General features: G+C 41.2%; 1 protein-coding gene across 1 annotated transcript in view; it reads left to right on the top strand.

Moving 5' to 3' along the window:
• The first annotated feature begins 1,560 nt into the window (after nt 1-1,560).
• Nucleotides 1,561-12,291, top strand: part of REXO1 (RNA exonuclease 1 homolog) — a 1,041,135-nt gene continuing 1,030,404 nt past the window's right edge. Inside the window, exon 1 of the mRNA XM_069649491.1 lies at nt 1,561-1,935. Coding sequence (XP_069505592.1) covers nt 1,722-1,935 — 214 coding nt within the window. The 5' untranslated portion in view covers nt 1,561-1,721. The remainder of the gene's footprint in view (nt 1,936-12,291) is intronic.

The following is a 12,291-nucleotide window of genomic DNA, read 5'->3' as shown; positions in this document are numbered from 1 at the left end:
TAAACACATACAATTAACATAGTAAAATGCATTCATAATTCTAAAATACCATAAAAATTGAGAGTATAGTACATAATAAAATCTTAACATAGCATCACTGTTCAATTCAATAACTTCATAATTTCTGCACAATTCCAATAACATTTTATCAATACTAAGTATGATGTTATGGTTGGTTGTGATAATAAAACACTGAAAACAATAAACTTAGTAAACTATTTCTGTTGCATTTTTCTCCATGCAATATTTATGTGCTATTTCTGTGACCTGTGCATTCCACGTGTTTCAACTTTGAGCAACTGAAGCAATGGTGGCTCAGCGAGGCAGACAGCCATTATAGGTAGGAAAAATGTTGCATTAATTAAGTGGTTAACAACTTATTTTAGCTTCGTTTCTCCACTTTCAGAAAATGCCTAAAATCCCACCTAAGTAAGAGGATGAACGCATATGAATGCCAGTAACAGCATGACCAAAAGATATTTTTTCACCATGGTACCAGCTATTCGCAATACAAGCTACTGTAAAATACACCATCACACTTGCACACGTAAGAATAATGTACCACCATTAGTATGTAAAACCTAATGCTTTTTATGTCATATTTCAGTGAGTTTGGACAGTAAATTGCAATGTTTTAGGCAATTTTTCAAAAAATTTCACACAATCTTGCACCACACCACATGACGTTCGCTTCCCGAATCTCACACCCAAGCTCAGTGAACTGTACATCTCAACTGAAGCTGCCAACAGCACATCATCCTTGCTTTTTCTCCGGCTCCTCCCAATACCCCCCTTCTTTTTCCCACAGAACGCCAGAGCGCAGAGAGACTACACAAGTGCCACCTGTGCGTGGTACCAAAACCTTTAACAGTAACATTCCTCAGTAATGTCCATTTACTTTCCTATGAAATATACAAGGAGCCAAAAGCCATAACTTCTCTTTTATTTCCCAATTATAATTTTTTTGGAATGCAGTTATGTATTTATGCATGTATATGACAAACATTACCTACGTAATAGACTTTCTGGTGCTGGTATCAGTTTAGAATCACATGCTTTGCAAATTCCACCATCTAGTGGTTGGTCCAAGGGTGGTGGCAATTTATTTTTTATTTGAATAATGCACATTGCTTTAAAAAAACAATATCGTACGTTAAATAAACTACAAGCTTGATTTTGTCCTCTCCCCTTGCTATTGTACGAAAGATTTCAAAGCTATAAGAGGGGCGTGGATTCTAAATGTATGGCGATGCATCAAGTCTGTTTTTTCTTCAAGCAAAGGTGGCAAACCCGGGCCAGGTAGTGATTGATAAAATTGTGTGTTCTATAATGTAATTTAACTGGGCTTTGTATACAGCGACTTCTGTATATTTGGCAGACTGTTGACTGTAAGGTCTCCGAGAAAGGAGAGGCCAGAGCACAATTTGTAAGGACAAAGGCTAGGGCATTGGGATCGTGGAACTGATCATCTCAAATCGCCGTGTTCTACGTCTGCGTGCCATTCGTGTCGCCCTGACAACCAAAAGCTGCTGTCTTCCTTTCGTGTTACCTGTGCTGCCATTGTTTCGTCAGGCGCGGGTCGGTGACGTCAGTACGTGTCCCCTGTCTCGCCCCGCCTCCGTTCTCCCACCCAGAGGTTTCCAAGATGGCGGCGCTGGCGTCGTTTTGTCCCCGGTGAAGCGGCCGGACCCGGCAGGGATGAGGGCCGAAGTGGGCCGAGGATGCTGAAGTGCACCGGCTTCTTCAGGGGCATCGAGTGTCCCTATGAGCGAGTCGGAGGAGAAGGGCAGTGTCGTAGGCCCTACTGTCACTTCAGGCACGGGGGGCGCGGCGGTAGCACCACCACCAACAACAACAGTAACAACAACAATACAGGTGGAGGCACCAACAATAACAACAGCAGTAACAGCGGGGGCGCAGACAGCCCAGCACAAGGTAAGGACCATATTAACCTAGGCAGCGCTAGAGCAGAGAACATATGAACTCTTCAAACGGAGGTGAATAATGAAAACACAGAGAGCAGGGCTCAGTAGGAGGAGATGCTTACTTCTATGACAGATACAAGGGCAATAGAGGACGCAGGTAAGAGAGTAACAAGAGGCCGCTGGCAATAACATGATGGCACCAGTGGCCTGTGTGCGTGGTAATGACTTTGCTGAGATGAGAGTGGGATAATGACACCACTGACAGGCTATAATGCCACATGGGTACAACAACAACGGGTAGGGAGAGCTATACTAAACAATAGCGGCGGCACGCAGCGCCTTGTTGACAGCAAGAATAATACAAAATAGCATGTAGTGGCCTGTGGGCAAGAGAGAAGTAAAGTATAGGGCAGAGCGTTTCACAATGTATAGCAATTAACATTAAGATATGCAAGCCAAGTTGATTTTCCTATAGAAAATACATGGTTACTTATTCAGGTTCACCTTTATTTAGTTTAATGTGATGAGTTCATGTTGCGCCTTGACCCACGTCTGCATAAGCGTGTTCTAAATGCCATATCATATGTTAAGAACTTTTCACATACTTTAACATTTACTATCATACTCGAATTATTAACAATTCTAATTCTTAAACTAATAAGTTCTCTCTCTCTCTCTCTCTCTATATATATATATATATATATATATATATATATATATATATATATATATATATATACTAAAATCATTGAGGTAAAAACATACATTTCACAATAATGTCATCAAGCAGCAGTTATTTTATATACATTTGATAACTTGCTGCCAAACCATGCAAAGTGTAAAGAGTTATTTATGGAGCTATGTGAGTGAAAGCAAGAGTATAAGGTCCTATGTGTCTGTTTCCTATTTTTTTTGTTGGGGGTATTTTTACTTGCTACCTATTTTTATTCTTTGGGTGTATTTGCCTATTTTTATGTCAGTAAATGTGCCTGATACACCCCTTATCTGTGGGACTGGGGAAGAGTATTGAGTAAGACGGAGGTGTTTTGTATTTTGTATTTATTTAGATTTATGTAGCGCTTTAAGCCAAAGCCCTTTACATAAGGAACAAGCAATTACAACAACAATACATAACATTGAATCAAACCAGAAAACAGTACCGGGAACAATTTACATTATTGGTGAGGTTAAGTGCGTATGGAGGGGGGAATGAAGTGAGAGAGGAGGGTTAGAAGGTGAAGGAGGAGGATTTAATGGAGAGAGGAAGCTGAAAGATGCTAGGTGGGTGAATGGAAGCGGTAGGATTTTAGAGAGGTGCGAAATGAGGGGTTGGAGGTAGTGGAGCGGACTGGGAGGGGAAGGCGGTTCCAATGGAAAGGAGCAAGAAGTTGGAAAGAGCGGAAGCGGGAAGGGGCACAGGGTGGAGGAGGAGGAGAAAGAAGGAAGAGATCTGCAGAACGTTTTATATTTGTGCATTATGCACACAATCTCCCTATAGCGCTTCAATTTAGCCAAATTCTCATAATTACAGCTCCAGTCCCATTTCTCTAACTTAGACGTAAATGAATGTTTTCATGTGAAGAAATCTTTTTCCCAGTCTGGCTTCCAGTCTATCAAATCAACTGTATTCCCAACAGCATCAACAAAGTTATCCATACCCTTTTTCTTTGCCGTGTTCGCGTTCCCAAGCAAAGATAGTAAGCAACACATGGGATTGGTCTTAGACTTTATAAACAGAATACCTTGTCTCGTAAGTGCCTTGACATGTAATGATATCAGGACAAACTTCAAACTTAATATTTCCATGGAGACTGCCGAGAGCAAACCCAATACTTTTCCCAAAAATGTGCCCTCAAGTACCTGCAACCAATGGTAGTGTTTTAATGTCAAAGCTTCAATACCCTACGACTGCTGTGCAATAGCATTGATTATAAAGCTTAATAAATCCCTCTAAGCTGAAGCCTGCTATAAGCAATGTAAGTTGTGCAGCCTTACTACTTTTAGAGGCAATCGGATCATTACAGCCTTTTAGCGGAGCTTATCTCAATGTCAAGATATTTATAACTTTCAACATAATCGATTTGGCCATTAGTCAAATCTAATGTATGTCCGTTCATCAGTATAACATTTTGTTTTATTCGTGTTTATCTTTAAATTATTCTCGTTTGCGTATTCAGCCAATTCGCTTACTGATCTCAATATACCAGAGAACGTGTGATTTGAGAATAACCAGATCATCAGCATAAGACAAGCCAAACCGCCTGTGTCTGGGCAATCCTTGGTGGACGATTATGCACTGATCTTAAACGAATTTGTAGGTCGGCCAAGTATATTAAAATGTAGCAGAGCTCCCCTACTATCCAGCCTCCGCTGCACCCATCTTCACTACTTAAAGTCGACTGCTCTGGCAGCCGAACAACTCCATCTTTCGCCACATTCTATCTCTACCGAGTCAAACGCTGCTTTAAAGTCCACAAATGCGTCAGATTGCCCCTTTTCTTTCACCTCTCAAATAATTTGTCAACCTTAAATTATGCAAGGTCCCTGACCCTTCTCTAAATCCAGTTTGGAATTTATTGAGCAATTGTACTAATTCTGCCCATTTCTGTACTTTCCTGTGAACTCTAACATAGACAGCAACCTGTAATTCGAGGGAGAAGTTCTTGCCTTTTTTTAAAGATCTGGACTAGTTATTGACTTTCTCCAAGACACAGGGATAGCTTTCTCGGTACAAAGTTTATTAAATAGAATTATCTACTAGCCCACTTCTCTGGGTCACACTTAAAAACATTGGCTAGCCAATTTGGTCCTAGGGCTCTCAACCCTTTTAGTCTTTTTATTTTCTCTAAAAAACTGTCCTTATCTATGGGCAGTTTAATTTCAGTATTGTCAATGCTTAGGTTGTAAGTATTCCGGGTTCTATCATTGAAGACATTTCCACTAATATAATCATTCCACTGCAAAGCACTTGCAGGATAAACTACCATTCTTTCAAGTTCCTAACAGATGCCACATGCTCTTGCATCTCTGTTTTTATTACAGTATTCATTTTTTGCCATTGTGCATTTCTACATGAGGTTCGCCTACATTTAACCCAATTTTGGTACTTATTTTTCATCTTAATAGTTCTGTCTTTAATAATCATATCAGCAATGTTACTCTTGACATAACAGATGTTTTTACGCATCAAACGTTTGGCGTCTCTAATTCCCCCTTTCAAACATTGTATTAGTGTTTTGCTTATCCAATAACGCGCAATTACCTTTTTGAATCGCGATATATGCAGTTATACAACACAACCATATTTCAATTTCACTTCTCGAAAAGCACTTTAATTGCTATAGCCAATCAGCAGTGGCAAAAAGTTCTGACTGACAAAAAACGTAGTCTGAAGTGGCTTTCTTCAGCCCACATCCCAAGGTAAAATTCCCAGGACAGTCAGTTTGTGTGACCATTTAGCATGATTAACTCCCAATCGTTCAGGTATGACGTCCATATCTTGCCTTGCTTATTTGCAGTACAATGTTGCATAGAACTTTTACTATTCGCATATTTGGTTTCCATACATTCGTCCACCCTCGGGCCAAATCACCCCCTAATATAACATTGCCACCATTTTCTCCAGTCTGCTATTAACTCAGATATTTTCAAGCAAAACCTCTGCAAGTGACCATGTCTCTTCCCCCCTCCCCCCCCAACCACCCCAGGGTCGTAAATCTTCACTACTAGTAGTCTCTTGAGTGACTGGCCAACATCATTAAAGATCTTAAGACTACAAGATGTAAGGGTGATCCTTGTTCAGCAATGATGTAAAATCTTGCTCTTCCACCTTATTTAATGCTCTGTGCAAATTCGTGAATGCCTCATTTTTAGAAAAGCATGTCCCGATGGCAATAAAAAAGGCTTGGATAACCCCTATTCTGAAGAAACCAGGGCTATGTCCTAACACGCCTTTGAACTATTGACCTATCGCAAATACACCTTTCCTTCTAAAAATCTTGGATCTTGTGCCCTATGTTTAAAATTTCAGCCCATCTTAACAAACATCTGATCCTTTAATAAATACCAATCTGGTTTTAGACAGGCTCATGGGACAGAAACAGCGCTTTTGGAACTGAAATCTAAATTACTTGATACCATAGACAAAGGCCAGGCTTTGCTTGTCATGCTATTGGCCTTATCCGCGCTCTTTGACTTGATCACTCCATTCTGATCACCAGGTTGAAGGAGGTGGCAAACTTTTCTGATAACGCAACACAGTGGATCTCTTCTTTTCTGAGCGATAGACCGTGTACAGTGTAGAGAGTATAGTGGAGAGGCGGAGGCAATGCTGGTCACTTTGGCTTATTGCGTTCCCCAGGGTGCTTGCGTGGACCCTTCCCTCTATAATATCTTTACAGTGCTCTTTTTCGATCTTCTGGAGCAGAATGGCATTGCCTTTACAAGCTACGCAGGTGACACCCAATGTGTCATCCCCTGAAAGTGTTGCATGGAGAGGATGAGCTCTCCATGAATAAGATATACAACCTTATACAAACCTGGATGCCACAGAATGAACTGGCTTTAAATAAAGAGAAGACAGAACTCATGGTGGTCGGCACTCAAAACAAAATAAAGAAGTTAGGACCTACCTAATGAATGCTTTTGAATTGCAACAAAAAAGAAAATGAAAACTTTATGCACAATAATCAACCAGAATTTAAATATGAAGGCACAAGTCAGTAGTTTGGTTTCCTCCTCAGCCTACTACATTCAATTGTTAGCCCACCGCTGTCCTTATATCTCTCAGAAGAATGCTGAGACACTCGCAAGGTCCATTGTGGGTTCAAAGATTGATTACTGTTGCAGTCTTCTTATTAGTATTCTGAAATCCGAATGTAATAGTCTGCAGGTAATCGAGAACAGTGCTGTTAAGAGTGGTTAAATGTCTCAATTGGAGAGATCATGTTTCGGATGCCAGAAGGAGTTTGCACTGGCTTCCGGTGGCATCCAGGGTACAATATCGCTTGCTTCTGGTCATTCACAAATGTTGTGTAGGTCCCATGCCAGCTTACTTGAAGGAGTTTTTGTGAGAAATGTAATGGCAGATCTGAGATCTAACAATACGCATCAATTGAAGATACCCACGTGCAACAACAGTAAAGCAATGAAAGGGGCCTTCGTGAATGCTTCCCCAGGGACTTGGAATGCCCTTCCGCTTGACCCAAGAGGTATCGAATCAACAGAAGTATTCAGGATAAAACTCAAAAGTTTCTATTCAAGCGTCTTTACTTTTGGCCTTTATGTCTATGTCCTGATTGTGCGCCCTTAAGCCTACGCGTCCCTGGTTGCGCGTTACAAATGTTGTCAAGTAAAGAGACAAGCTAATATAATAACCACTGCCAAAATGTTCTTCGCATTTTTGGGTAACTTTCAATTTTAATGCATTCAAATATTTTTTTTACCTCTATAATTGACCGACCATAATGTTGACCAAACTCTTCCCCTTCTTAGCTAAACCTGGTAACTCTCAACACGTAGGCAAGTTGATAACCAACTTTCCTGTAATAAAAGAAATGTCATTGGCCAACAAAATGTCAAGCGAGACGGTCGTATTCAACACGTGTGTATAACCCTGTGTATTCCAGGTGGCAATAGACAATCTTCATGGCTGGCAAATTCTTGGTAGTTAAATAATCCATAGCCATTTCTGCGCACACTGGGCGTCAACCTGTGACACATTTCATGCAACTGATTTTTTCCCCCCTACAGTTGTAGCTATTTTCACATTTTCAAAGGGGTTTTGACCCTTGTTACTCCCAACTGCTATTCTTTGGTCAACCGCCAAAGCATATCCCAAGTTTAAGATCTTTTCACTGTGGGAACGAATCGTATTAGCCGTTTCAGCCAAGAGGCAGTGAATGCGCAAAACATTTTGGGTTTGCGCAATGGAGTGGTTAAGTCCCGGGTGTCCAAAACCCGCAAAGGTGGGTTGAATTGCAACAATTAACTGGCTTATTTCTGTCGTCCAAATCTAACCATTTGATAATAAAGGCCTTTCCTTTGCTTTGAAGTCACTAATTCTTTTGGTTTAGGTACTTCCTCACCATGGTCGATATCAAGGGTTGGGACGCTGCAGCGCAGAACTTTGGTCCTCAAAAATTACACTGCTACTTTCTAGCTCGATTTTAGTTTGGTCCTTTCCAAACGAAAATCTGCTCTTCTCGAGACTCAGCCTCTCTACCTTTTAGCAGCCAACTTGTCATCCTGCCAACCTTCTTTGATGATATATTATTTTTTCCATTAGCCCTTTTCCTAGCTTTTTTTTTAGATGGCTGTGATGTTGTAGCTGATCTTTTTAGGGCTAGGGCTAACCTAACCATCAGCGGTGCTATCATTCGTCTGCTAACGATTTCTAGCATGCTGAGCATTTCGTTTTTTCGTCAACCGCCTTTGTTTGCTCGTTAAATACATTTTAGACAAAACTGACAGCCTATTTTTCCTCAGGTGTGTCCGATTGTCATTCTGACTATTTGGCTGCATATGGCCCCTCTTTATAGGAGGACACCGGTTCTTTTTTAGCCTCCACTACTGCTATCAATTTGTTTAAATTCCTGTCAGCGGTACTATCCATAGTTTGGTTATTATCGTTAATATTCTTAATGTTTTCGTGGTTCTTTCCACATGATTTGAGTAAAATTTCCAGAGCAAATTTAATGGTCATCATGAATGATTGAATTTCTGCATATGTCTCATTTTCAGCATTTGTATTTCCAGTCTCTTCATGCTCCACATACACGTTAGGAGTGGCTGATGGCCTCTGACTATGCCCCTGGGAGCCAGCTTATGTATCCGTGAGCAGCTTGCTTACTATAGGCTGTCATTCTGTCCAAAATCGCTGCGCCATAAATCTCTACAGTACCAGTAGTATTATTATGATTTTTTTTTACAGTGACTAACAATTACAATAAGGAATTATCAATGGTAGAGTATTTTGCACTATTGTGTTGCCCGCCATTACTTGCTTGTAAAGTATTCATCTGTAACTCTTGCCACATGTGCTCCAGGAATTTCACTTGCGATCACGGTTGATTCAACTGGAGGGGGGGTGAGCAGTTATTTTCCCTTTTGGATTGTTTGTACTCTGTTGTGGGCAATTGGATGGCCACATAGCCGACAACCTTAATAAAGTCTACTGCCCCTCTGCATTAGACACTACAATTATATTCACTACAGCGGGAGTCATTGCTTTTACATGCACATAATTACTCGTTTTTTAGTATGTTTTTCCTGGCATGTGACGCGCTGTGCTGGATATTTTTTAAACACCCCAGGTAAGTAAGTTGAAAGCAGAGTTTCCAGGCAAGAATTTCAGAACGCTGAAAAACCGACAGCAGATCCTCTATGCTTGACAAAAGACTTTGCTCAGCGCAGATTCACCTTTTTATAGGAGTACATTCAGCAATGGGTGTCACATACCACTTTTTGTGAGAAAGTGCTTGGCTCAAGTGAAACCCACAAGAATATCGGAGGGATGCCTTGTGAATGGGAAGCAATATAAAACTGTGTGAGCTAAATCGATTTTGTTGCGGGTAACGCGTTTCCTATTCCTACATATCCTCACAAAACGGTATTGACTTCACTGTGGGGAGATTCTCTCGACTATTCTTGTTTTTGCTGAGGCACAAAGGACGGGGTTGTGTAACGCACCTCCTGTTGTATAACTGTCACTATAATCTGCGAGCCTATGTGATTTTCATGTAGGAAAGGAAAGGTTACTTATTCAGACATATCCCAGTTGGAATGTATGAGTAAAGGCGACCACTTGCCGCATTCTGTGAGAAATATTGTTTGGCCAGGTACAATCCAACAGAATCTTATAGAGGAATGCCCGTTATGAGTAGTAAAATAGAAATTGGTCAGCAGCAATATAAAAATTGGTCAGCCAATGTGGTTTTCATTTAGGAAAGGGTAGTTTATTATTCAGACATATCCTTGTGGTCTCGCAAATCGACAGGGGGGAGAAATCCCTTCCTGACTGTGCTCCCAGCTGCTTACCTGGCTCCCCTAAAGCAGTCCACCACAATACAGCACGTCTTATTACAGGTGCATAGAAATTGGACTGAATCACCCTCTTCCTACGTAAACTACATTGGCTTCCTCCCCAGGACAGTATACTTTTCAAGACTGCATATATCATCAAAGCCGTCTCGAGTAGGTAAGCTCCACATATCCGGTGGCACACACTCCTTGGGCAGCAAATCGACCAAGCAACTTGAATTACAACTCGTCTGCAAAGAGAGGACCCGCAAAAATCCTTTTCTTGCCATGCACTCACTGTCTGGAACTCTATCCCAGTGTTCGCATAGAATGTCTCCACAATTCTCCATTTTCGCAAATCTCTAAATAACATAGAAGAATGTTTTGTGAATGAGGAACAATGTTAAAGAGTTTACTTTGAGCCAAATTGATTTTCATGTGGGAAATATGTTTCCTATTCACAAATATCCTCACAGAAGTCTGGGGCAATTTGGTGCTAAATGTCTTCACAATCTTTTTTTGGCTCTTGCAAAGATCAACGGGTTATGTAGACTGCTTTCCATTGTAAACCTATTAATATCCAGATTTCTGAGCTAAGTATATTTTCGTGCAGGAAAGGATCAGTTATTTACACTGGCATATCGCCATTGGAACAGATTAAATAAAGGTTGGTACATGCCTCATATCATGAGCAATATTGTTTGGCTTGGGCTAAATCTAGCAGAACATCATACAGCAATGAGTGTCGCATTAGACACCATGTAAACATTGATGCGCCAAACTAGTTTTCTTATAGAAAAGGGTCATTTATTCAGGGGCAGAAATTCAAGTAGCAAGCTATAGGTCATTCGCCACCTCAATTCTATGCATACACACAGCACATCATTTCATACTTGCCAAGATTCAAATATCAGTAGTCAGTGGCTATTGGGTGCACATTTTGCACCCTGATTTTATTATTTGCATATTTTACCATTGACTTGCATTGAAGGAAAGGTGTGGTGTCAATTTTCTTGACAATTCTTGCTTGACTCTGGGTGGGGCAGGAGGCGAGGGGGGTACAAAGGAATTCCTTAGTGGGCTTCCCATTGATGCTGGCATCAATACATTGGAAAGAACGGGTTACTTTTTCGGACATGACTTCCTTGAAATGTATTGTGTAAAGGGTGGCAAATGCTACATTTAATGAGCTATTGAGTGGCTCAGCCTAATTGTAGCAAAATCTCAGGGGGATTCCTGTTATGTTGTTTTATACTGTGCACCGCTACCACCCAAGGGCAGTCTCCAGGCACTCACGTGGCTCTCTAAGAGAAGAGGGCGGGGTGTGTTATTGAGGAGAGGATATGTTTGGAACAAGGAGGAACTGGCGTCTGAGCATTGTCATGCGTGTGGGAATTGGTTCGAGAGGCTCTGCATGTTGTAACCGTATGGGTAGGACGCTGTGCCTTGGATGTGTGATAGTGTTTGTGTTGGGTGTGTGTTTAGTATGATATTGAGGTGGGTTTTGCAGTCATGCGCACTGGTTAGTTGCATCCATAAGGTGTCCAGAGTTGCGGGTGACTGTAAGTGTGTGTCTTGTTTTGGTGTGGGATTGTGTGCGGTCAAAGGAATAATGCATTATGTGGGACGGCGATGGGTGTGAACATTAGATTAGTTCTTGGTGTGTCTGTGTGGTGTGGCTAGCTCCTAGTCCTGTACAGTGGCGCTGGTTATATTGGAGGAGCATAAAAGGGGTGGGAGTGGTTAGTAGATCGGTTAGTATGACACTGCCTCTGTCGTGCGTCTTTGGTTGCAGCTCGATGGTACTTCCAACTTTCTTGGTTATAGTCCGTTGGTCAGTCCTGCCTTCTCTCCGAGCGTGGAGGCTGACTTCCCCAGTCAGTTAAAATGGTGTTGATATAGGAGAGTGGAGTTTATTATTCAATCCTTCTTCCATAGGCGTGCATTGAACTGAAGTGGGAAGATTTTGCGCCAACAATTCACGCCTAGCATAGTCAAAATACTAAGTTGTTATCTAGGGGGATTCGCAATGTAGAAATATTTACAATCATCAGATCTGTGAGTTGTTAATTTGCAAGTACGCAAGATTGGTTACTTATCCGGACATACCTTTATAACAGTACATTGAACAATGTTTGGCACATGCCACATTTAATGAGAAATGCTGTCTGACTTAGGGTAAGCCCACCTGAATATCATAGACCAATGCCTTGTGAATAGGTAACAATATAAAATATATGTGAACCAAATTGTTAGTGTCGGAAATAGATTCCGACATATCCCTATAGAATTGTATGAACTTAATAAAGAGCAATTTGGTGCGCAGTAGTCCAGTTAGCTGAGCACG

Source organism: Ambystoma mexicanum, chromosome 1p (assembly GCF_040938575.1).
Source record: "Ambystoma mexicanum isolate Mex_15411 chromosome 1p, UKY_AmexF1_1, whole genome shotgun sequence".
NCBI lineage: Eukaryota > Metazoa > Chordata > Amphibia > Caudata > Ambystomatidae > Ambystoma > Ambystoma mexicanum.
The sequence above is the reverse complement of the archived record's forward strand: the minus strand, read 5'-3'. Positions and strand labels throughout refer to the sequence as shown.